This window comes from Coregonus clupeaformis, chromosome 14 (assembly GCF_020615455.1).
Source record: "Coregonus clupeaformis isolate EN_2021a chromosome 14, ASM2061545v1, whole genome shotgun sequence".
Taxonomy (NCBI): Eukaryota; Metazoa; Chordata; class Actinopteri; order Salmoniformes; family Salmonidae; genus Coregonus; species Coregonus clupeaformis.
In genome coordinates, this window is record NC_059205.1 from 35,916,018 (window position 1) to 35,943,299 (window position 27,282).

The 27,282-nt window shown below is 44.1% G+C and overlaps 1 protein-coding gene across 1 annotated transcript in view; it reads right to left on the reverse strand.

The window, feature by feature from the left end:
• Positions 1–27,282, reverse strand: part of LOC121580965 (E3 ubiquitin-protein ligase HECW1) — a 56,078-nt gene that overhangs the window by 21,006 nt on the left and 7,790 nt on the right. The window contains 7 exon segments of the mRNA XM_045224863.1: positions 10–442; positions 504–881; positions 1,513–1,613; positions 1,805–1,947; positions 19,669–19,838; positions 20,908–20,983; positions 26,329–26,423. Coding sequence (XP_045080798.1) covers positions 10–442; positions 504–881; positions 1,513–1,613; positions 1,805–1,947; positions 19,669–19,838; positions 20,908–20,983; positions 26,329–26,423 — 1,396 coding nt within the window.

Genomic DNA, 27,282 nt, shown 5'->3' on the forward strand with positions numbered 1-27,282 from the left:
CTTCCGAGCCCCTCCTGGTCCCTGGGGCTGAGCTGGTCAGGGCCTGGGTCTGGGTCGGGCTCTGTTTCAGCCTCAGCCCCCTCTTCCTCCCCCGGTCCTCCTGGGTGCCTGGCTGGGGCGGAGGCAGACTGTGGGAGGAGGTGGATGCGGATGTAGTGGGAGCGAGGGGTTTCGGGCTCCCCACAGGCCGCGGCGATGACTGTCTCCAGGTCCGACACGGGCAGGGAGCAGGGCCGGTTCTTACGCCTAGGGGTGGTCCTGATGCGCAGGGAGCAGCATTCTTCATCCCCTTCCTCCTGACCCACCGCCTGCTGTTCTGCTGGCTCAACAGACGCTTCACTCTCCATGTCCTCCATTACAGCAGGGCTGACCTGACCCTCTGCTGGGGTACCGTCCACCCCCTGTGCCCCCTCAATGTCCTGCCCAACAGGCCCCTGCTGCTCTGGGCCAGCTAGCTGAGGACTGGAGGGGGTTTGCTGCCCTTCCTCCCTGTTCTTCTCTACCGTGGGCAGCTTCTCTGCAGCCACAGCTACAGCCGCCTCCTCCTTCCCCCTGAGCCCCATTGACCTCTGGCTGGCTTGGTTCTGTTTTTAGGGCCTTAGGCACTGAGTCTCCATCTCCATCCATGGGCTGTTCTGAACCCAAAGGCCCTGCTGGATGCCCTTCCATGGGCGTGGCTGTAACTGTATCTCCACCAATTGGAAGTTCTGGAGCTCCAGCGTCTTCCTCCTCATCTGTAGGGAGTTCTGGAGCGCCCGGACCCAGGCTCATGGTGTCCTCAGCCTGGCCCTGGGCCTGGGAGGACTGACCCTCCCCCTGGTTACTGGTCTCCTGCACAGCGGCACACTCAGGCTCTGTGCTGAGAGACATATCTTCATCATCTGCAGGAGGAGAACAGAGCTCATTACCTCCCAGTCAGGGGCCTGTGATGGCCTGCCAGGCTGACTGCCACAAAGTGGGACATATCAACATGAACTCACACTATTCATTAGTTAATAGACCACTTGTTTCTGCTATGGTATGTCAATTAATGGAAAATCCTGTATACATCGAGTATGACAATATGGCTAATTATAATAACATAAACCTATTGTAAAAAAAAAAGTCAACTCAACAGCTAAACCAATGCTTAATATCTGTCCGTCTAAACCTAGATTTGAAAGTTGGTATTTCCAGAAAGACTTGCAGTACATTTGATATATTCTTCTTATCTTCCCACCACTGTATTGAGAAACACACTCAAGTGAACCTACATGAGAGAAGCTGACAAACAGGATCTATACAAACCTGGGTTCAATTAGCATGTGTTTTTGTTCAAATACTTTGAGCGTTTGATTGAGCCTGTTAAGAGAAACCAGATGGGTGGGGTTTGTACTTTTGGAACTATTCCATTAGTTCCATTACATCAGGAGAGTTTGATCAAGCGCAGCAAAACTATTTGAAGGCAAACAAGTACTATTTGAACCCAGGTCTGCATGTATGTGAGAGGATGTGCATGAGAGGAAGAGGAACCTGGATGAAAAGAGGAAGTGATCTCAAATCTGAACTGCAGCTGTCCACTGACATGTTCCGTCGGTAGCCTTCGGCCCAGCGTGTAGCTGACCACGCGGTCACTGTGTTGGGAGGAGGGAGAGAGAGAGCGAGAGGGGGAGGGAGTTGGAGTTCAAAAGAGAGAGACGTGTTACTTTATGATTTAAACATTCTTTAGAGGGCTCTTGTTCCCCAAATATCTATTAATATCTATTAATAATCATTTGATTATTGTGATAAATGTATGAGCATCCTGTGCATTCTTCAGCCGTACCCAATAGCATGCTTCTCCAGTAGCCTCTGCACCGGCATGGACAGCTTTCCCAGGAAACGTTTGATGATAGGACGACTCTTGGCAAACTTGTCTTTCACCTCAATCTCCAGAACGTCCGTGGGCAGAGACACAAAATTGAAGTGCTGAGGAGAGAGAGAAAGCCATAGTATCTATTTACAATGCCTGTAAAGGTGCTGTGTGTGTAAGTGTGTGTGTAGTCTTATACAGCTGCTTGTCCCTGTGTGTAGTGTTTGTAGTGCTGAAAATACTTGGACCTGTAGGAAACAAAGAGGGTGCTGAACTCTTTGCACTCAAAGTAAGACTGGAATGGAGACTCTATTATTATGGTGGGAGATTACAATACCGTTTTAAATAGCTCAATGGACCGTAAAGGAAATCACACTACAAACAATCACCCTCATGCTCTTAAGGAAATCGTGAATGTCATGGATACATTAGAACTAGTAGATATATGGAGGCTTAAATATCCTGATCTAGTGAGATATACATGGAAAACTCCAGGGTTGGATAGCATACCAGTCGAGGTATACCAAACCTTTTTTGATATACTCAGAGGACCGTTATTAGCATGTTTTAACCACTCCTATGTAAATGGTAGACTATCAGACACTCAAGAAGAAGGTCTGATTTCATTATTACTGAAACAGGATACAAGTGGAAAATATAAAGATCCAGTCCATTAAAAAAATTGGAGGCCCCTTACACTTCAGTGTTGTGATGCAAAAATTCTAGCAAAATGTATAGCGTATAGAATTAAAAAAGGTATTGTCGGACATTATTCATTCTAATCAGACAGGTTTTTTACATGGACGATACATTGGAGATAATATAAGGCAACTACTGAAACAATAGAACACTATGACAAATCTGGGAAACCAGGCCTGCTATTCATAGCAGACTTCGAAAAAGGCATTTGATAAAAGTACGACTGGGGTTTTATATATAAATGCCTGGAGCATTTCAATTTTGGAGAATCTCTTATAAATTGGGTTAAAATCATGTATAGTAACCCTAGGTGTAAAATAGTAAATAATGGCTATTTCTCCGAAAGTTTTAAACTGTCAAGAGGAGTGAAACAAGGTTGTCCACTATCGGCATATCTATTTATTATGGCCATCGAGATGTTAGCTATTAAAATCAGATCCAACAATAATATCAAGGGATTAGAAATCAAGGGCTTAAAAATAAAGGTATCATTGTACGCTGATTATTCATGTTTTCTTTTAAATCCACAACTTGAATCCCTCCACGGCCTCATAGAGGATCTAGATACATTTTCTAACCCTCTCTGGATTACAACCAAATTATGATAAATGTACTATATTACGTATTGGATCACAAAAATGTTTTATGTTACATTACCATGTACAGTGGGGAGAACAAGTATTTGATACACTGCCGATTTTGAAGGTTTTCCTACTTACAAAGCATGTAGAGGTCTGTAATTTTTATCATAGGTACACTTCAACTGTGAGAGACAGAATCTAAAACAAAAATCCAGAAAATCACATTGTATGATTTTTTAAGTAATTAATTTGCATTTTATTGCATGACATAAGTATTTGATACATCAGAAAAGCAGAACTTAATATTTGGTACAGAAACCTTTGTTTGCAATTACAGAGATCATACGTTTCCTGTAGGTCTTGACCAGGTTTGCACACACTGCAGCAGGGATTTTGGGCCCACTCCTCCATACCTTCTCCAGATCATTCAGGTTTCGGGGCTGTCACTGGGCAATATGGACTCTCAGCTCCCTCCAAAGATGTTCTATTGGGTTCAGGTCTGGAGACTGGCTAGGCCACTCCAGGACCTTGAGATGCTTCTTACGGAGCCACTCCTTGGTGCCCTGGCTGTGTGTTTCGGGTCGTTGTCATGCTGGAAGACCCAGCCACGACTCCATCTTCAATGCTCTTGGAGGTTGTTGGCCAAGATCTCGCGATCATGGCCCCATCCATCCTCCCCTCAATACGGTGCAGTCGTCCTGTCCCCTTTGCAGAAAAGCATCCCCAAAGAATGATGTTTCCACCTCCATGCTTCACGGTTGGGATGGTGTTCTTGGGGTTGTACTCATCCTTCTTCTTCCTCCAAACATGGCAAATGGAGTTTAGACCAAAAAGCTCTATTTTTGTCTCATCAGACCACATGACCTTCTCCCATTCCTCCTCTGGATCATCCAGATGGTCATTGGCAAACTTCAGACGGGCCTGGACATGCGCTGGCTTGAGCAGGGGGACCTTGCGTGCGCTGCAGGATTGTAATCCATGACGGCGTAGTGTGTTACTAATGGTTTTCTTTGAGACTGTGGTCCCAGCTCTCTTCAGGTCATTGACCAGGTCCTGCCGTGTAGTTCTGGGCTGATCCCCTCACCCTTCCTCATGATCATTGATGCCCCACGAGGTTAGATCTTGCATGGAGCCCCAGACCGAGGGTGATTGACCGTCATCTTGAACTTCTTCCATTGTCTAATAATTGCGCCAACAGTTGTTGCCTTCTCACCAAGCTGCTTGCCTATTGTCCTGTAGCCCATCCCAGCCTTGGGCAGGTCTACAATTTTATCCCTGATGTCCTTACACAGCTCTCTGGTCTTGGCCATTGTGGAGAGGTTGGAGTCTGTTTGATTGAGTGTGTGCACAGGTGTCTTTTATACAGGTAACGAGTTCAAACAGGTGCAGTTAATATAGGTAATGAGTGGAGAACAGGAGGCCTTCTTAAAGAAAAAACTAACAGGTCTGTGAAGCCGGAATTCTTACTGGTTGGTAGGTGATCAAATACTTATGTCATGCAATAAATGTAAATTAATTACTTAAAAATCATACAATGTGATTTTCTGGATTTTTGTTTTAGATTCCGTCTCTCACAGTTGAAGTGTACCTATGATAAAAATTACAGACCTCTACATGCTTTGTAAGTAGGAAAACCTGCAAAATCGGCAGTGTATCAAATACTTGTTCTCCCCACTGTAGTTTACCAATAAAATGGTGTGATGGTGATGTGGATATTCTCGGAATACATATCCCAAATGAAATAAACGATCTCACTCCAATAAACGTTAATAGAAAGTTAGCAAAAATAGATAAGATCTTGCTACCATGGAAAGGTAAGTACCTGTCAATTTGTGGAAAAACCCCTGATTTAACTCTTTAGTATTATCCCGTTTGACCTATTTGCTTATGGTCTTACGCCTAGCCTAGCTGAACAGTTTTTTAAATTATTGAGAAAGAAATATTCCATTTTATTTGGAACGGCAAGCCAGACAAAATTAAACGTGCCTATTTATATAATGAATATGAATTCGGAGGACAGAAATGATTAAATATTAAAGCATTAGACCTATCACTAAAAGCTTCAGTCATACAAAAGTTATACTTAATTCCGAACTGGTTCTCTAGCAAATTAGTAAGATTGTCTCACCCAATGTTCAAGAATGGCCCTTTTCTCTTTATTCAGATTACAACCTCCTCACTTTCAGTTATTTGAAAGGAAATCATCTCCCAAATATCACTATTTCTAAAACAAGCCATAGAAAGTTTGTTGCAATTTCAATTTAATCCTCCAAAAACGACAGAACAAATAATGCAACAAATATTGTGGTTAAACTCAAATATACTAATTGATAAAAAAACATCTCTTTTTGACAAAATGTTTAAAAATGTATAATCTTCGTAAATGATATCATCGGTAGAACTTGTGGAGTTATGTCGCACATGCAGCTAACAAAACATATGGAAATGTCTGCTCTACCCAAAATTACAACCAAATAATTGCAGCATTACCACAAAAATGGAAGAGGAAAGTGGAAGAGAGAAAAAGTAAAGGAATTTGTCTGTCGGCCTTGCATTAAAGAACATAATTTGTTAAAGAAAACTGTAATAAATAAAAAAGTATACCAGTTTCATTTAAGGACCAAAGGATTGACAGCCATCCCATATAGATTGCAAAATATTTGGGAAGAGATTTCTGGCGTACCGATTCCTATGGCATAGTGTTTATGAACTGATCACGCAAAACGACGCCGAGTTCAAAACTTATAATTTTCCAATTTAAATTATTATATAAAATTCTTGCTACCAATAGAATGTTATTTATATGGGGGATACAATCTTCCCAGCTCTGCAGATTTTCCTGCGAAGAGACAGAATCATTAGATCATTTGTTTGGCACTGTCCATTTGTAGCTTGTTTTTGGACACAGGTCCAGGAATGGCTAAAGGATAGCAATATTTACCTGAGCCAACCCTGCAGATAGCATTACTGGGTGATCTGAAAAGTCATAGTCAATCGATCAATAATATAATAATACTTTCAGCAAAAATGTTTATTTTCAATTTACAATCTGTAGAAACAATGAGAATAGAAAGGTTCAGAACTTTTGTAAAACATCACAGTACAGTTGAAAAATACATGGCAAATAGAAATCAATATGGATGGTGTAAGATATAGATGGGTGGTGTTGAATGAGTTGAAGGATGGGACTAATAACAACTAACAACAACTAATAACAAAAGATAACTAATAATGTAAGCATACTGTGTCCATAATAAGTATATAGGTTATAGGTTGAGAGCTTTTGTGAAAGAGCACAGTTAGAAAGATATGGCATATAGAAGCAACCGGATGGACATCATGAAAATGATCGGAGAGGTTGAGGGTAGAGGAAGTTCAGGAGTAAAAACAAACAAAATATAATTTTTGTAAAATTGACTGAGTCCATAAAATGTATATAGTATGTATAAGCTGGAAGTAGAGCTAAGCATTTGTTGTTCACTAGTTTACTCCAATTAGGGAAGGGGTGGTGAGGTTGAAAGTAAAAAGGGAAATATATATTTTGTATGTATGTATATGTACAGTATGTGTATGTGTATGTGTATATATATATATACAGTGGGGGAAAAAAAGTATTTAGTCAGCCACCAATTGTGCAAGTTCTCCCACTTAAAAAAGATGAGAGAGGCCTGTAATTTTCATCATGGTACACGTCAACTATGACAGACAAAATGAGAAAAAAATCCAGAAAATCACATTGTAGGTTTTTAATGAATCTACAAACAAGCAAGATTTCCGGCTCTCACAAACCTGTAACTTCTTCTTTAAGAGGCTCCTCTCCTCCACTTCGCGTTACCTGTATTAATGGCACCTGTTTGAACTTGTTATCAGTATAAAGACACCTGTCCACAACCTCAAACAGTCACACTCCAAACTCCACTATGACCAAGACCAAAGAGCTGTCAAAAGGACACCAGAAACAAAATTGTAGACCTGCACCAGGCTGGGAAGACTGAATCTGCAATAGGTAAGCAGCTTGGTTTGAAGAAATCAACTGTGGGAGCAATTATTAGGAAATGGAAGACATACAAGACCACTGATAATCTCCCCTTGATCTGGGGCTCCACGCAAGATCTCACCCCGTGGGAGTCAAAATGATCACTAGAACGGTGAGCAAAAATCCCAGAACCACACGGGGACCTAGTGAATGACCTGCAGAGAGCTGGGACCAAAGTAACAAAGCCTACCATCAGTAACACACTGCGCCGGCAGGGACTCAAATCCTGCAGTGCAAGACGTGTCCCCCTGCTTAAGCCAGTACATGTCCAGGCCCGTCTGAAGTTTGCTAGAGTGCATTTGGATGATCCAGAATAGGATTGGGGAGAATGTCATATGGTCAGATGAAACCAAAATATAACTTTTGGTAAAAAACTCAACCTAATCGTGTTTGGAGGACAAAGAATGCTGAGTTACATCCAAAGAACACCATACCTACTGTGAAGCATGGGGTGGAAACATCATGCTTTGGGGCTGTTTTTCGGCAAAGGGAACAGGACGACTGATCCGTGTAAAGGAAAGAATGAATGGGGCCATGTATCGTGAGATTTTGAGTGAAAACCTCCTTCCATCAGCAAGGGCATTGAAGATGAAACGTGGCTGGGTCTTTCAGCATGACAATGATCCCAAACACACCACCCGGGCAACGAAGGAGTGACGTATTTGATCCCCTGCTGATTTTGTACGTTTGCCCACTGACAAAGACATGATCAGTATGTAATTTTAATGGTAGGTTTATTTGAACAGTGAGAGACAGAATAACAACAAAAAAATCCAGAAAAACGCATGTCAAAAATGTTATAAATTGATTTGCGTTTTAATGAGGGAAATAAGTATTTGACCCCTCTGCAAAACATGACTTAGTACTTGGTGGCAAAACCCTTGTTGGCAATCACAGAGGTCAGACGTTTCTTGTAGTTGGCCACCAGGTTTGCACACATCTCAGGAGGGATTTTGTCCCACTCCTCTCTGCAGATCTTCTCCAAGTCATTAAGGTTTTGAGGCTGACGTTTGGCAACTCAAACCTTCAGCTCCCTCCACAGATATTCTATGGATTAAGGTCTGGAGACTGGCTAGGCCACTCCAGGACCTTAATGTGCTACTTCTTGAGCCACTCCTTTGTTGCCTTGGCCGTGTGTTTTGGGTCATTGTCTTGCTGGAATACGCATCCCGACCCATTTTCAATGCCCTGGCTGAGGGAAGGAGGTTCTCACCCAAGATTTGACGGTACATGGCCCCGTCCATCGTCCCTTTGATGCGGTGAAGTTCTCCTGTCCCCATTGCAGAAAAACACCCCCAAAGCATAATGTTTCCACCTCCATGTTTGACGGTGGGGATGGTGTTCTTGGGGGTTGAGTTGAGTTGATGCCAAAGAGTTTGATTTCGGTCTCATCTGACCACAACACTTTCACCCAGTTCTCCTCTGAATCATTCAGATGTTCATTGGCAAACTTCAGACGGGCCTGTATATATGCTTTCTTGAGCAGGGGGACCTTGTGGGTGCTGCAGGATTTCAGTCCTTCACGGCGTAGTGTGTTACCAATTGTTTTCTTGGTGACTATGGTCCCAGCTGCCTTGAGATCATTGACAAGATCCTCCCGTGTAGTTCTGGGCTGATTCCTCACCGTTCTCATGATCATTGCAACTCCACGAGGTGAGATCTTGCATGGAGCCCCAGGCCGAGAGAGATTGACAGTTATTTTGTGTTTCTTCCATTTGCAAATAATCGCACCAACTGTTGTCACCTTCTCACCAAGCTGCTTGGCGTTGGTCTTGTAGCCCATTCCAGCCTTGTGTAGGTCTACAATCTTGTCCCTGACATCCTTGGAGAGCTCTTTGGTCTTGGCCATGGTGGAGAGTTTGGAATCTGATTGATTGATTGCTTCTGTGGACAGGTGTCTTTTATACAGGTAACAAGCTGAGATTAGGAGCACTCCCTTTAACAGTGTGCTCCTAATCTCAGCTCATCCCTGTATAAAAAGACACCTGGGAGCCCGAAAATCTTTCTGATTGAGAGGGGTCAAATACTTATTTCCCTAATTAAAATGCAAATCAATTTATAACATTTTTGACATGCGTTTTTCTGGATATTTTTGTTGTCATTCTGTCTCTCACTGTTCAAATAAACCTACCATTAAAATGATAGACTGATCATGTCTTTGTCAGTGGGCAAACTTACAAAATCAGCAGGGGATCAAATACTTTTTTCCCTCACTGTATGTATATATATGTATGTACAGTTCAAGTCGTTTACATACTGTCACGATCGTTGATGAACGGGTCAGACCAAGGCGCAGCGTGATATGCATACATGTTTATTTGAACCGAATAAACACAACGACAAAACAACAAACTAAACGAAACGTGAAGTCCAAGGTAGACACAAGCAACATACCTTTCACAGAACAAGATCCCACAACCCACTAGTGCCAATAGGCTGCCTAAGTATGGTACCCAATCAGAGACAACGAGCGACAGCTGCCTCTGATTGGGAACCACACCGGCCAACATAGATCTAGAAAACCTAGATCACAAACATAGAAAATCACACCCTGGCTCAACAAATAAGAGTCCCCAGAGTCAGGGCGTGACACATACACCTTAGCCAAATACATTTAAACTCAGTTTTTCAAAATCCGTGACATTTAAAGTAAAAATTCCCTGTCTTAGGTCATTTAGGATCACCACTTTATTTTAAGAATGTGAAATGTCAGAATAATTGTAGAGAGAATGATTTATTTCAGCTTTTATTTCTTTCATCACATTCCCAGTGGGTCAGATGTTTACATACACTCAATTAGTATTTGGTAGCATTGCCTTTAAATTGTTTAACCTGGGTCAAACATTTCGGGTAGTCTTCCACAAGCTTCCCACAATAAGTTGGGTGAATTTTGGCCCATTCCTCCTGACAGAGCTGGTGTAACTGAGTCAGGTTTGTAGGCCTCCTTGCTCGCACTACGCTTTTCAGTTCTGCCCACACATTTTCTATAGGATTGAGGTCAGGGCTTTGTGATGGCCACTCCAATACCTTGACTTTGTTGTCCTTAAGCCATTTTGCCACAACTTTGGAAGTATGCTTGGGGTCATTGTCCATTTGGAAGACCCATTTGCGACCAAGCTTTAACTTCCTGACTGATGTCTTGAGATGTTGCTTCAATATATCCACATAATTTTCCTTCCTCATGATGCCATCTAATTTGTGAAGTGCACCAGTCCCTCCTGCAGCAAAGCACCCCCACAGCATGATGCTGCCACCCCCGTGCTTCACGGTTGTGATGGTGTTCTTCAGCTTGCAAGTCTTCCCCTTTTTCCTACAAATATAACGATGGTAATTATGGCCAAACAGTTCTATTTTTGTTTCATCAGACCAGAGGACATTTCTCCAAAAAGTACGATCTTTGTCCCCATGTGCAGTTGCAAACCATAGTCTGGCTTTTTTATGGCAGTTTTGGAGCAGTGGCTTCTTCCTTGCTGAGCGGCCTTTCAGGTTATGTTGATATAGGACTTGTTTTACTGTGGATATAGATACTTTTGTACCTGTTTCCTCCAGCATCTTCACAAGGTCCTTTGCTGTTGTTCTGGGATTGATTTGCACTTTTCGCACAAAAGTACATTCATCTCTAGGAGACAGAACGCGTCTCCTTCCTGAGCGGTATGACGGCTGTGTGGTCCCATGGTGTTTATACTTGCATACTATTGTTTGTACAGATGAACGTGGTACCTTCAGGAGTTTGGAAATGGCTCCCAAGGATGAACCAGACTTGTGGAGGTCTACAATTTTCTTTCTGCGGTCTTGGCTGATTTCTTTTGATTTTCCCATGATGTCAAGCAAAGAGCCACTGAGTTCGAAGGTAGGCCTTGAAATACATCCACAGGTACACCTCCAATTGACTCAAATTGTGTCAATTAGCCTATCAGAAGCTTCTAAAGCCATGACATAATTTTCTGGAATTTTCCAAGCTGTTTAAAGGCACAGTCAACTTAGTGTTTGTAAACTTCTGACCCACTGGAATTGTGTCTCCTGAGTGGCGCAGTGGTCTAAGGCTGTGCCACTAGTGATCCTGGTTCGAATCCAGGCTCTGTCGTAGCCGGCCGTGACCGGGAGACCCATGGGGCGGCGCGCAATTGGCCCAGCGTCGTCCAGGGTAGGGGAGGGAATGGGCGGCATGGAAGTAGCTCAGTTGATAGAGCATGGCGTTTGCAACGCCAGGGTTGTGGGTTCGATTCCCACAGGGGGTATGAAAATAAAATAAAATAATGTAAGTCGCTCTGGATAAGAGCGTCTTCTAAATGACGTAAATGTAAATGTGATACAGTGAATTATAAGTGAAATAATCTGTCTGTAAACAATTGTTGGAAAAATTACTTGTGTCATGCACAAAGTAGATGTCCTAACCGACTTGCCAAAACTATAGCTTGTTAACAAGAAATGTGTGGAGTGGTTGAAAAATGAGTTTTAATGACTCCAACCTAAGTGTATGTAATCTTCTGACTTAAACTGTATATACACTGCTCAAAAAAATAAAGGGAACACTTAAACAACACAATGTATCTCCAAGTCAATCACACTTCTGTGAAATCAAACTGTCCACTTAGGAAGCAACACTGATTGACAATACATTTCACATGCTGTTGTGCAAATGGAATAGACAACAGGAGGAAATTATAGGCAATTAGCAAGACACCCCCAATAAAGGACTGGTTTTGCAGGTGGTGACCACAGACCACTTCTCAGTTCCTATGCTTCCTGGCTGATGTTTTGGTCCCTTTTGAATGCTGGCGGTGCTTTCACTCTAGTGGTAGCATGAGACGGAGTCTACAACCCACACAAGTGGCTCAGGTAGTGCAGCTCATCCAGGATGGCACATCAATGCAAGCTGTGGCAAGAAGGTTTGCTGTGTCTGTCAGCGTAGGGTCCAGAGCATGGAGGCGCTACCAGGAGACAGGCCAGTACATCAGGAGACGTGGGAGGAGGCCGTGGGAGGGCAACAACCCAGCAGCAGGACTGCTACCTCCGCCTTTGTGCAAGGAGGAGCAGGAGGAGCACTGCCAGAGCCCTGCAAAATGACCTCCAGCAGGCCACAAATGTGCATGTGTCTGCTCAAACGGTCAGAAACAGACTCCATGAGGGTGGTATGAGGGCCCGACGTCCACAGGTGGGGGTTGTGCTTACACCGTGCAGGACGTTTGGCATTTGCCAGAGAACACCAAGATTGGCAAATTCGCCACTGGCGCCCTGTGCTCTTCACAGATGAAAGCAGGTTCACACTGAGCACGTGACAGACGTGACAGAGTCTGGAGACGCCGTGGAGAACGTTCTGCTGCCTGCAACATCCTCCAGCATGACCGGTTTGACAGTGGGTCAGTCATGGTGTGGGGTGGCATTTCTTTGGGGGGCCGCACAGCCCTCCATGCGCTCGCCAGAGGTAGCCTGACTGCCATTAGGTACCGAGATGAGATCCTCAGACCCCTTGTGAGACCATATGCTGGTGCGGTTGGCCCTGGGTTCCTCCTAATGCAAGACAATGCTAGACCTCATGTGGCTGGAGTGTGTCAGCAGTTCCTGCAAGAGGAAGGCATTGATGCGATGGACTGGCCCGCCCGTTCCCCAGACCTGAATCCAATTGAGCACATCTGGGACATCATGTCTCGCTCCATCCACCAACGCCACATTGCACCACAGACTGTCCAGGAGTTGGCGGATGCTTTAGTCCAGGTCTGGGAGGAGATCCCTCAGGAGACCATCCGCCACCTCATCAGGAGCATGCCCAGGCGTTGTAGGGAGGTCATACAGGCACGTGGAGGCCACACACACTACTGAGCCTCATTTTGACTTGTTTTAAGGACATTACATCAAAGTTGGATCAGCCTGTAGTGTGGTTTTCCACTTTAATTTTGAGGGTGACTCCAAATCCAGACCTCCATGGGTTGATAAATTAGATTTCCATTGATCATTTTTGTGTGATTTTGTTGTCAGCACATTCAACTATGTAAAGAAAAAAGTATTTAATAAGATTATTTCATTCATTCAGATCTAGGATGTGTTATTTTAGTGTTCCCTTTAATTTTTTGAGCAGTGTATATATATTTAGAGAATAAACAAACATATGGGGGATTGGAACTGATGCAGACAATTACATTGATGGAAGTTACAATCTGTCTGCAATATTAAAGCTGATCTCCCCCCTAAAAAATAAATTTAAAAAAAGACTGGAATGGAGGGAACAATACATATGAAACAATGCATTACCTAACCTTGCGTAACCTTCAATGACAGTGATGCCAAAATGTAGAGGTAACGAAACCCCTGTAAGAACATTTAGGAAAATGAAAACTGTTTCTTATTCACCCTGCGATCTCTATTACAGATGAGCTAAGATTGGCATTCCTCCAGGTATAGCTTTATCTCTACATAAACTGACCTCTACGGCTGTAGCCTACTGTACTGTACTGAATAACCAGGAGTGGATCAGACATCACTGGCTCAGGATTGCAGTATGTACAGTATATTTATGCAGTTAACCCCCTGCCTACCTAAGGTATATTGTTAGCATGTTAGCTGAATTTTTTTTATAATTGTCCTAAATTGCAGGTCATATAGTCATGGGATGTAAAAGTAGTACATACAGTCTATACATACAGTATATACATTAGAGCAGTGTTTCCCAACTCCAGTCCTTGAGTACCCCCAACATTAGACATTTTTGTTGTAGCCCCGGACGAGCACACCTGATTCAAGTTGTCAGCTAATCATCAAGCCCTCAATGAATTGAATCAGATGAGTTTGTCCGGGGTGACAACAAAAATGTGTGCTGTTGGGGGTACTGGAGGACTGGAGTTGGGAAACACTGCAGTAGATGATATGCGGTAGTGATAGTACCAATAGTAGAAGAGGCGGCAGTCATACTAATCGTGGATTATAAAATGGGTGGTTCGAGCCCTGAATGCTTATTGGCTGACAGCCGTGGTACATCACGTGTATGAAAAAAGATTTATTTTTACTGCTCTAATTACATTGGTAACCAGTTTATAATTGCAATAAGGCACTTCGGGGGTTTGTGATTCATGGCCAATATACCATGGCTAAGGGCTGTGTCCAGGTACTCCGCATTGCGTCGAGCTTAAGAACAGCCCTTTGCCGTGGTATATTGGCCATATCCCACACCACTTGGGCCTTATTGCTTAATTATACACTATATATACAGAAGTATGTGGAAACCCCCTTCAGATTAGTGGATTCGGCTATTTCAGCCATACCGTTGCTGACAGGTGTATGAAATTGAGCACACAGCCATGCAATCTCCATAGACAAACATTGGCTGTAGAATGGCCCGTACTGAAGAGCTCAGTGACTTTCAACGTGGCACCGTCATAGAATGCCACCTTTCCAACAAGTCAGTTCGTCAAATTTCTGCCCTGCTAGAGCTGCCCCGGTCAACTGTAAGTACTATTATTGTGAAGTAGAAACATCTAGGAGCAACAATGTCTCAGCCGCGAAATGGTAGGCCACACAAGCTCACAGAATGGGGCCGCGAGTGCTGAAGCGTGTAGCGCGTAAAAATCATCTGTCCTCGGTTGCAACAATCACTACCGATTTCCAAACTGACTCTGGAAGTAACGTCAGCACAAGAACTGTTAGTCGGGAGCTTCATGAAATGGGTTTCCCTGGGCAAGCAGCCACACACAAGCCTAAGATCCCCATGCGCAATGCCAAGCGTCAGCTGGAGTGATGTAAAGCTCGCCGCCATTGGACTCTGGAGCAGTGGAAAAACTTTTTTCTGGAGTGATGAATCACGCATCACCATCTGCAGTCTGACGGACTAATCTGGGTTTGGCGGATGCCAGGAGAACGCTACCTGCCTCAATGCATAGTGCCAACTGTAAAGTTTGGTTGAGGAGGAATAATGATTTGGGGCTGTTTTTCATGGTTCGGGCTAGGCCCCTTAGTTCCAGTGAAGGGAAATCCTAACGCTACATAATACAATGACATTCTAGACGATTCTGTGCTTCCAACTTTGTGGCAACAGTTTGGGGAAGGCCATTTCCTGTTTCAGCATGACAATGCCCCTGTGCACAAAGCGAGGTCCATACAGAAATGGTTTGTCCAGATCGGTGTGGAAGAACTTGACTGGTATGCACAGAGCCCTGACCTCAACCCCATCGAACACCTTTGGTATGAATTGGAACGCCGACTGCATGCCAGGTCTAATATCAGTGCCCGACCTCACTAATGCTCTTGTGGCTGAATGGAAGCAAGTCCCCGCAGCAATGTTCCAACATCCAGTGGAAAGCCTTCCCAGAAGAGTGGAAGCTGTTATAGCAGCAAAGGGGGGACCAACTCAATATTAATGCCCATGATTTCGGAATGAGATGTTCGACGAACAAGTGTCCACATACTTTTGGTCATGTAGTGTATCACCAGTCTCTTAGCTACAAGTGTGGTGATTCAAGGTCAGTGTGCTCTGAGATCAGTGAGCCTGCAGCCTGCAGCATCATCAAAAGCAGAGAGGCCTATCTGTGTGAATGGGTCAATGACTGTAGGGGAATGGGTTATTATAGTTGTTAGTTATTATGAGGATGATTAACTTTCACTGTTACTGTAGGGCACAGGCGGTAATGTAACGGCTGGGTGAGACTGGGATAATTGTTAAACCCAGACAAAGAGTCACTAGTGAAGAGAGACTTCTTAAAATATGCTAGACTTCACAGCAGGCAGCACCTATCTCACACACAACCTGGGCAAAGCGTAAAAAACCCACTAAAGACTATTAAAATGTTAAAGTAAAACAACGGATAGTACACCAATCAGGCAAACCTTAGCAATAAAGCATACTGGGACAGGAGAGGTTTGTCTCAGTGACTTTATGTGCTAGCTAACATAAATGTATGCCCATGTATTGCAGATAATACACTGCTCAAAAAAATAAAGGGAACACTTAAACAACACAATGTAACTCCAAGTCAATCACACTTCTGTGAAATCAAACTGTCCACTTAGGAAGCAACACTGATTGACAATACATTTCACATGCTGTTGTGCAAATGGAATAGACAACAGGTGGAAATTATAGGCAATTAGCAAGACACCCCCAATAAAGGACTGGTTTTGCAGGTGGTGACCACAGACCACTTCTCAGTTCCTATGCTTCCTGGCTGATGTTTTGGTCACTTTTGAATGCTGGCTGTGCTTTCACTCTAGTGGTAGCATGAGACGGAGTCTACAACCCACACAAGTGGCTCAGGTAGTGCAGCTCATCCAGGATGGCACATCAATGCGAGCTGTGGCAAGAAGGTTTGCTGTGTCTGTCAGCGTAGTGTCCAGAGCATGGAGGCGCTACCAGGAGACAGGCCAGTACATCAGGAGACGTGGAGGAGGCCGTAGGAGGGCAACAACCCAGCAGCAGGACTGCTACCTCCTTTGTGTAAGGAGGAGCAGGAGGAGCACTGCCAGAGCCCTGCAAAATGACCTCCAGCAGGCCACAAATGTGCATGTGTCTGCTCAAACGGTCAGAAACAGACTCCATGAGGGTGGTATGAGGGCCCGACGTCCACAGGTGGGGGTTGTGCTTACAGCCCAACACCGTGCAGGTTGTTTGGCATTTGCCAGAAAACACCAAGATTGGCAAATTCGCCACTGGCGCCCTGTGCTCTTCACAGATGAAAGCAGGTTCACACTGAGCACATGTGACAGAAGTGACAGAGAACGTCGTGGAGAATGCCGTGGAGAACGTTCTGCTGCCTGCAAAATCCTCCAGCATGACCGGTTTGGCGGTGGGTCAGTCATGGTGTGGGGAGGCATTTCTTTGGGGGGCCGCACAGCCCTCCATGTGCTCGCCAGAGGTAGCCTGACTGCCATTAGGTACCGAGATGAGATCCTCAGACCCCTTGTGAGACCATATGCTGGTGCGGTTGGCCCTGGGTTCCTCCTAATGCAAGACAATGCTAGACCTCATGTGGCTGGAGTGTGTCAGCAGTTCCTGCAAGAGGAAGGCATTGATGCTATGGACTGGCCCGCCCGTTCCCCAGACCTGAATCCAATTGAGCACATCTGGAACATCATGTCTCGCTCCATCCACCAACGCCACGTTGCACCACAGACTGTCCAGGAGTTGGCGGATGCTTAAGTCCAGGTCTGGGAGGAGATCCCTCAGGAGACCATCCGCCACCTCATCAGGAGCATGCCCAGGCATTGTAGGGAGGTCATACAGGCACGTGGAGGCCACACACACTACTGAGCCTCATTTTGATTACATCAAAGTTGGATCAGCCTGTAGTGTGGTTTTCCATTTTAATTTTGAGGGTGACTCCAAATCCAGACCTCCATGGGTTGATAAATTTGATTTCCATTGATAATTTTTGTGTGATTTTGTTGTCAGCACATTCAACTATGTAAAGAAAAAAGTATTTAATAAGATTATTTCATTCATTCAGATCTAGGATGTGTTATTTTAGTATTCCCTTTATTTTTTTGAGCAGTGTATATTATGTACGTACATATGTGTAATGCATTGTAGCATTGCTCCATGCAAAGTCTAGATGGAACACAACACACGCTATAGATTGGCCTTAATCAATTCATTGAAGCACCGCAGCTGGGACCCATCGTTAACCTTTGGAAACAAGGGTCGTCTCACGCTGCTGCACCATGAACAACAACCATGAAAAATTTACTTACTATACCTGAGATGTGGTTGTCTCACCTAGCTATCTTAAGATTAATGCACTAACTTTAAGTTGCTCTGGATAAGAGCATCTGCTAAATGACTAAAATGTAAACATTTAAATGTACATAGGGAATAGGGTGCCATTTGGGATGCACCCTATGTCTGAAAGGTGGTGGTAGTGGTGGGGTGCTGTGGTTGACATATAACCCTGTACTGATGGCTCTCTCTGTCAGGGAGTCTTGAGGGAGCGAAGGAATGCTGCACCTGATCTGAATTTCAAACAGGGGAGAGGGAGGGAGTAGGGTGCAATTTTCCTTTGCCCGTACGTAGCCTTCCTAACAGAAGCCCTCTATCAATTCAAGGTACAAGAGGGAGACACCAAGATGGAGGGAGGCACCTAGCTTTTTAGCTATCGTCATAGTGTACCTCCAGCGCTAAACTCAGTGGTGTAAAGTACTTAAGTAAAAATACTTTAAAGTACTACTTAAGTAGTTTTTTGGGGTATCTGTACTTTACTTTACTATTTATATTTTTGACTACTTTTACTTCACTACATTCCTAAAGAAAATAATGTAATTTTTACGCCATACATTTTCCCTGACACCCAAAAGTACTGTTACATTTTGAATGGCTAGCAGGACAGGATAATTGTCAAATTCATGCACTTATTAAGAGAACATCCCTGGTGATCCCTTTTGCCTCTGATCTGGCGGACTAACTAAACACAAATGCTTCGTTTGTAAATTATGTATGAGTGTTGGAGTGTGCCCCTGTGCCGTCTGGTTTGCTTAATATAGGGAATTTGAAATTATTTATACTTTTACTTTTAATTCTGTAGTATATTTTAGCAATTACATTTACTTTTGATACTTAAGTATAGTTAAAACCAAATACTTGTAGACTTTTACTCAAGTAGTATTTTACTGGGTGACTAAGGTATCTTTACTTTTACTCAAGTATGACAATTGGGAACTTTTTCCACCACTGGCTAAACTCTTGACTATACAGTCAGACCCAGTATGAAGCCTGCAGGAATCATCACCGTAGGTCTCATACCTCCACTAATCTATACCGATCATTTCCATGAATACATAGTGGCGCTGCAATATCCTTCCCCTCAATATACCTAAAGGGGTGTTGCTACTGTGCTAAAGCAGAGCTGGGCCTGTGACACATCTTCTACCCTTTCACAGTGACACCACATAATTTAACCATTAGCCAAATGAGTGAACCAGCAATAGCCTATTATAGGGAGAGCGAGTGCACATTTTTACAGGCATTGTTATAAAAGAGGATTACCACGAGAAAATTCTGTCATGGTGTAAATGTATAATTCATACATTATAAATGATAATACTCTTTTTGTAATTGAAATAGCTTACGAATCCAAGCCCCCTGAATCAGAAGAAGACACTGTCTGTTGAGTAGAGGAAGTGAAAGGAGGGCAATGATGAGGAATATAAAGGAGGGAGGGAGTGTGGGAGTACTGCTGTGTTCAGGAGTAGGTGATACAGGCAGGGGGGGAAAATCCCTTCCTAACCAAGTCAAATGTCAATAAGCTCTGCTTGCCTGCCTGCCTGCCAGTATTATGCCGAGATCAATATCTTCAGTAGATGTTGTGGGAGATGATATTGTGGTACCAAATCATTACATCCAAATATCTGTTTTTTTTAAACACATGTTCAGCATTTGTTTTCTTGAGTAAATACAACCCATTGTAATGTTGGGTGTGTGTACTTGTATAGGGCCTACCATTATAAAACCAGTCAGAACATTGAAATAAACTACCAGATAACCAGTACCAGTATTGCACAGAAGAGTTACAGTATATGAATCACTAACACAGCCCTCCACTCACCTCTCTCTGCCAGTGGGGGTTGATGGTGTTACAGACGATGCCTGAGCGTTTCTCCTGGCCGTGGTGTGGCAGCGCCGGGAAGATGCTGTTCCTGCCGGGGTGGATGGCGATCTTTAGGTAGGGGTCAGGGTTGAAGAACATCCCCTTCTTCAGCCCTGTGGCATGGAAATCTGCCAGAGATGATAAGAGGAGAGGAGGAGAAGGAAAGGCTTTGAAATGACACCTCTACGGGCTTAAGGACATCCCATTCTTCTGACAAATTGGAGTAGAGTGCAGGCAGCAAGAATATCCTTGAGAAGCTCTGCAAAATAATTCAGTTCAATATCCCGCCAAATACAATATGTGTTGACACAGTATACTGCACTTCTACAATAGTAGTAGTAGTAGATTCTACTATAGCTGTCACGACTTCCGCCGAAGTTGGTGCCTCTCCTTGTGCGGGCGGCTATCGGCGGTCGTTGTCACCGGTTTTCTAGCTGCCACCGATCTACGTTTCTGTTTTCCATTTGTTTTGTCTGTATTGTACACACCTGGTTCCCATCACGTTAATTTGTTTCCCTATTTAACCCTCTGGTTCCCTCATGTGTTGTGCGTGATTGTTCTTTGTTTGGTGATTACTGCTGTGAGCTGTTGTATTTCCCTGCGTGGAAATTAGATTTGTTGTTTTTTCGAGTAAAGTTTGTCTATTACTCAGTTCTGTGTCCTGCGCCTGACTCCGTCCTACCGCTGCACACTGACACCTGACAATAGCAGAGCAGAGAGAAAATAACTCATCCTGAATTTTTATTTTATTATTTTGAATAGTGTGGCATTTAACTTTAACTTCTCTCCAACTCTGCTCTCTAACAATTGTGACAGCCATGTCATACAGTAGCATAACCTTCCAGTGATCTGGGACTAGACTGGGATTACTACAGTATGCCTGTTTGTTCAGTATTTGTAAGCCTGTGTTGATCAAAGCTGAAGATGAAGGGGGAAGAGCTGCTGCCTAAAAATCACATCTGCCTCCTCCTGTCATCTCCCATGCAGCAGTGGGGGGAGAGAACCATTTGGATACACGACTTCCCGAGCTGTCACACCCACCTTTCATCTAACATCACATCTGTGTGTGTTACCTCACTGTGAATCAGCTGGAACTTGATCATACTGCCTCTACTGCTACTGCTGCTACATCCCTCACCGTTAGGAATCCAACTCAACTCAGCCTGTCAGAAACACTTGGCACAGTAGACTGTTCACCTGAGAGGGAGAAGCTGATGAGTCTTCTACTGCCTGTGCTCTGGGGGACTTCTTCATTGGTGATGGGCTTAAATACCTGCAGGAGGGAGAAAGAGGAAAGGGAGGGAGGGAAGGAAGGAAGGAAAGAGAGTGAGTGAGTGAACAAGAGAAAGGGTGAGAAACAAAGAGAGGGTTAGAGAGAGAGAGTGATAGAGAGAAAGAAAAAAGAGAATGAGAGAGAGACATCAGTGCCAGCCTTTCCAGCATCTCTCCTCCCTGCTCCGCCTCCGCAGGTGTAAGCCTGTCTAGGGGCCTTTATAGCAGGCAGGCGGGTTAGCCACTGAGAGATGATGGAGGCCACTGAGAGATGGGGGTGAGGGATAAGGGTCAGATGCAAAATACACACACACGCGCGCAAGTTCCTGTGGGAGTATCGTGTGAGCCTCTCTAGGTGGACCAGTGATCATAGCAGTGTGGTGGTGTGTAGGCTGTGGGGGCCTACAGCAGACAGCTGGGACTTAAAGGCATCTACAGAGAATACGTAGAGGGGGCTGACGGAGTGTAGCGCAGTGTTGCAATTACGTTTTTCGTCACAAAAGAGGCGGCTCCTTGTAATACACTCCGGCATTTGACGCAGTTTTCTTCTACCTGGAGATTGAGACTCAACGTATCATTGCTTCCGCTGCCGTGGTGGCAGTGCTGTTGCTGATCTATAGGCTATATATAGGCTATTCATCAAAGTAGCCTATTTTGCAATGATAACCAAATGTAATCTCTGTGACCGTTCAATCAATAAACTGAACAACATTGTAGCCTTATAGAATCCCCCCCATTTTATTTTATTTTATTTAGAAGTGATAAAGTTATTCTAGGCTAAAACAGATATCTATGTGGGGGCTTTTCTCTGTGACCAAAAATTATGACATTCTATTTTTAGCTGATATGGGAGTGAATACATTGAAGCAGCATATCAAATTAGGATAATGTTGTAGGTTACACTCGCAAGTATAAGAATATTTACCAGGGCATATTATATAATTATAAATCTGATTATTTCAGATGGAGATGTGGGAAGTTAAAATGCTAGCCAACTTGCTAGCAAGGGAAGACATTTACATTTTAGTCATTTAGCAGACGCTCTTATCCAGAGCAACTTACAGTTAGTGAGTGCACGCATTATTTTTTTATTTTTCATACTGGCCCCCTGTGGGAATCGAACCCACAACCCTGGCGTTGCAAACACCATGCTCCACCAACTGAGCTACATCCCTGCTGGCCATTCCCTCCCCTACCCTGGACGACGCTGGGCCAATTGTGCATCGCCCCATGGGTCTCCCGGTCGTGGCCAGCTACGACAGAGCCTGGATTCGAACCAGGATCTCTAGTGCCTTAGACCACTGCGCCACTCGAGAGGCTAAAGACAAGATAGTCTTATTTTGCTTTCACCACAAATGAGAAAACAAACAAACAAACAAAAATCCACCCAAAAAGGTATTTTGTTTAGAAGTAATAACTAGTGATTACAGGATATTGCGAAATGGTAGAACCTGCTGTAGCCAACTAGCTAGCCATGTGACACAAGCAGCATATCAAACTGGTATAATGTTTTAGGTTATACTGGCAAGTATTAGAATATTTGCCAGGGCATATTATTTAATTATAAATCTGATTGTTTCACATTGAGATGTGGGAAGCTAGCTTGCTTTTTAGCCAGGCTGGCTACTACTAGCAAGGGAAGGTGACTCTTCCTTGTTGTTTACAAAATTAAAACACAAAAATTAAAACATTGCTATCGCCCCCTTGTATATGGGAATGGGACCTGCGAGGATATCATGTTACCAAAAGGTGTCCCCTACTCCAAAGATCCCACTCCACCCACATGCATGCACGCACGTAGAACAAAGGAGTGGAGCTTATAGTAACCTTAAGTGCCCACAGGGGACCTGTACTACAGTTTACTCCACAACAGGGCCAGCACAAGGACAACAAACGTGTTTAGCAGATGTTATAGCGGGTGTAGCAAAATGCTTGTGCTTCTAGCTCCGACAGTGCAGTAATATCTAACAATTTCACAACATATACCCAATACACACAAAACTAGTAAGGAATGGGATTTAAGAATATATACATATATGGACAAGCAATGACAGAGCAGCATGGACTAAGATACAGTAGAATATTATAGAATAGAATGCAGTATATACATATGAGATGAGTAGTGCAAGATATGTAAACATTATTAAAGTGACTAGTGATCCATTTCTTAAAGTGGCCAGTGATTTCAATAGGCAGCAGCAGCCTCTAATGTGCTAGTGATGGCTATTTAACAGTCTGATGGCCTTGAGATAGAAGCTGTTTTTCATTCTCTCGGTCCCAGCTTTGATTCACCTGTATTGACCTCGCCTTCTGGATGATAGTGGGGTGAACAGGCAGTGGCTCGGGTGGTTGGTGTCCTTGATGATCTTTTTGGCCTTCCTGTGACATCGGGTGTTGTATGTGTCTTGGAAGGCGGGTAGTTTGCCCCCGGTAATGCGTTCGGCAGACCGCACCACCCTATGGAGAGCCCTGCGGTTGTGGGCAGTGCAGTTACCTTACCAGGCGGTGATACAGCCCGACAGGATGCTCTCAATTGTGCATCTGTAAAGGTTTGTGAGGGTTTTAGGTGCCAAGCCGAATTTCTTCAGCCTCCTGAGTTTGAAGAGGCTCTGTTGCGCCTTCTTCACCACACTGCCAGCTGGTCTGCGCATGCTCTGAGGACGCGGCTAGGGATGCCGTCTGGGCCGACAGCCTTGCGGGGGTTAACATGCTTAAATGTCTTAATCACATCGGCCATGGAGAAGGAGAGGCCACAGTCCTTGGTAGTGGGCCTCGTCAGTGGCACTGTGTTATCCTCAAAGTGGGCGAAGAAGGTGTTTAGCTTGTCTGGAAGCAAGACGTCGGTGTCGGCGACATGGCTGGTTTTCTCTGGCTGTGGCTTATCTCTTCTTTTGTCTATCTTTCAGACTGTACGTGCTGTCCGTCTGTGCGTGATTTCTCTCTCAGAACTTGCGGTCTCTGTTTCCATCTGTCGCTCTCTCTCCATTTCTCTCCCCCCCCCCTCTCTCTCTCTGTCTGTCCCTCCAAATCAAATCAAAATGTTTGGGTTGCATACACTGATTTGCAGATGTTATCTTTTCCTCCGACAGACAAATGTCATCCTGTGACGAGGTGGTGTTGAAGGAGTCAGGCGCAGGAGGGTAAATCACAGAATAACAGGCTTTAATCCGCAAAATACAGGTTTACGCAGAACTGCGTCAAACACACTCCAGGGCACAAAACAGGCGCACTGGAAAATACAAGGCACACAGGAAAGTCTCCCGTCGATACAAAATACACGAGCTCCACCGAGCTTCACTAACCTCCACAATAAACAATCACCCACACAGACAAGGAAGCAGAGGGAACACTTATACAATGACTAATGAGGGAATAAGGACCAGGTGTGTGTGATTGAAGAAAAGACAAATGGAGTGATGATAAATGGATCGGCAGTAGCTAGTAAGCTGGTGATGCCGAACGCCAAAACCTGCCCGAACTAGGAGGGGAGGCAGCCTCGGCGGAAGTCGTGACACATCCAGCCAATAAGCGTGTAATAAATGACACTTAGCACCATTGTTTTCTTCTCCAGTCAATGAGAAAAGAAGGGTAACCAATATAATATATGGATATCTAAACCTAATATATTGGTACTTTAAATCGCGTCTGATAACCCCCAGTAATCCAGGCAGTTATAATGGACAGAACTGGACAATAGATGAGACACCAGAGGGATTGCTGATCCCTTTCTGGAACTGTCAGGAGTTTTTTGGGCTCTAGTAATAAGCTCAAACCCAGTCAATGCAAAGATATACAGTGAGGGAAAAAAGTATTTGATCCCCTGCTGATTGTGTACGTTTGCCCACTGACAAAGAAATGATCAGTCTATAATATTAATGGTAGGTTTATTTGAACAGTGAGTGACAGAATAACAACAAAAAAATCTCTTTAAGGGAGTGCTCCTAATCTCAGTTTGTTACCTGTATAAAAGACACCTGTCCACAGAAGCAATCAATCAATCAGATTCCAAACTCTCCACCATGGCCAAGACCAAAGAGCTCTCCACGGATGTCAGGGACAAGATTGTAGACCTACACAAGGGTGGAATGGGCTACAACACCATCGCCAAGCAGCTTGGTGAGAAGGAGACAACAGTTGGTGTGATTATTCGCAAATGGAAGAAACACAAAAGATCTCACCTCGTGGAGTTGCAATGATCATGAGAACCGTGAGGAATCAGTCCAGAACTACACGGGAGGATCTTGTCAATGATCTCAAGGCAGCTGGGACCATAGTCACCAAGAAAACAATTGGTAACACACTACGCCGTGAAGGACTGAAATCCTGCAGCGCCCACAAGGTCCCCCTGCTCAAGAAAGCACATATACAGGGCCCGTCTGAAGTTTGCCAATGAACATCTGAATGATTCAGAGGAGAACTGGGTGAAAGTGTTGTGGTCAGATGAGACCAAAATCGAGCTCTTTGGCATCAACTCAACTCGCCGTGTTAGGAGGAGGAGGAATGCTGCCTATGACCCCAAGAACACCATCCCCACGTCAAACATGGAGGTGGAAACATTATGCTTTGGGGGTGTTTTTCTGCTAAGGGGACAGGACAACTTCACCGCATCAAAGGGACGATGGACGGGGCCATCTACCGTCAAATCTTGGGTGAGAACTTCTTTCCCTCAGCCAGGGCATTGAAAATGGGTCGTGGATGGGTATTCCAGCATGACAATGACCCAAAACACACAGCCAAGGCAACAAAGGAGTGGCTCAAGAAGGAGCACATTAAGGTCTCCAGACCTTAATCCCATAGAAAATCTGTGGAGGGAGCTGAAGGTTCGAGTTGCCAAACGTCAGGCTCGAAACCTTAATGACTTGGAGAAGATCTGCAAAGAGGAGTGGGACAAAATCCCTCCTGAGATGTGTGCAAACCTGGTGGCCAACTACAAGAAACGTCTGACCTCTGTGATTGCCAACAAGAGTTTTGCCACCAAGTACTAAGTCATATTTCGCAGAGGGGTCAAATACTTATTTCCCTCATTAAAATGCAAATCAATTTATAACATTTTTGACATGCGTTTTTCTGGATTTTTTTGTTGTTATTCTGTCTCTCACTGTTCAAATAAACCTACCATTAAAATGATAGACTGATCATGTCTTTGTTAGTGGGCAAACGTACAAAATCAGCAGGGGATCAAATACTTTTTTCCCTCACTGTATGCTTCAGATGGAAAGACATACAGTAGATCCATAATTCACACACTATCTCTGATCATCAGTGCCCCTAGAGGAGCGCTAATGAACACATAGAGCTCATGTAGAACTACCAGGTTTGGACAAAGTAGTCGTCCCACACACTCACCGGAACTGAGGGGTTCTTCACTGTCAAACTGGGGGTAGTGGCTCGCAGGGCCCCGCTCACACCATGGTAGTATTTAAAACAGATCTTAGTCTCCGCTGAGAGGAAAGAAGAGACAGATGACAGAAGAGAGAGGACAGAGTACAGAGGACAGAGGACAGAAGAGCGAGAACAGAAATTAAGAACAGAAGAGAGATTGTCCTATCTTTATAGCATGACCTACTGTTTATTTTATACATGATTTCTCAGTTTATTGGCACCTTTATTCACAGATGGACAGCTTACAAAAACAGGCGAGAGCCACACCAGCATGGCCTAAAGGCGTCCGCATGCTTCCCAGCCGAAACAGTTTGTGCATATATTATGACGACATTTTGTGGCGTTTTTGTTAGTTTTGGACTTCGGTGAGGGTTTTTTCGGCTGTTCGGGCACACAAACCTTTCTGGAGGCAAGCCGAAGTCGGTAGCCGAAGTATACTCCCTTTTGTCAGTGATTGGTCAACAAGGATTCTTCAATAAAGTATTTGTTGTCATTCAATGAGAGACAACTCGTTTTCTTGTAAAACATTTCATTGAGAAATACTGCACCACACATTTTAGTTAGATGTAAAATTGCGCGACTAAGATCTCCTCGGCAAAAACATCAAAATTAGTGATAGGTTTCTTGAGTTATCTTAGGTTAATTCTGACTATTTTGAATAAGTTTATACTGTCTATGGCGTCTCAAAATGGACAAACAGTACTATTGGCGAGTTTTTCAAGGGAAGGTCTTTTAAGGGAGTATGCGAGCACACTCGTTCGGTTTGCCTAGCTGACTTCAGCTAGCCGCCAGCCAAACTGAAGCATGCTGACGCCTTTAGAAAGCTATTCTGAGCAGCATGCCAATAAACTGGGGGAGAAAGAGAGCAGACTGTCCTCAGCTGCAGGGTTATTAGGAGTAGACAGATAATACTATCAC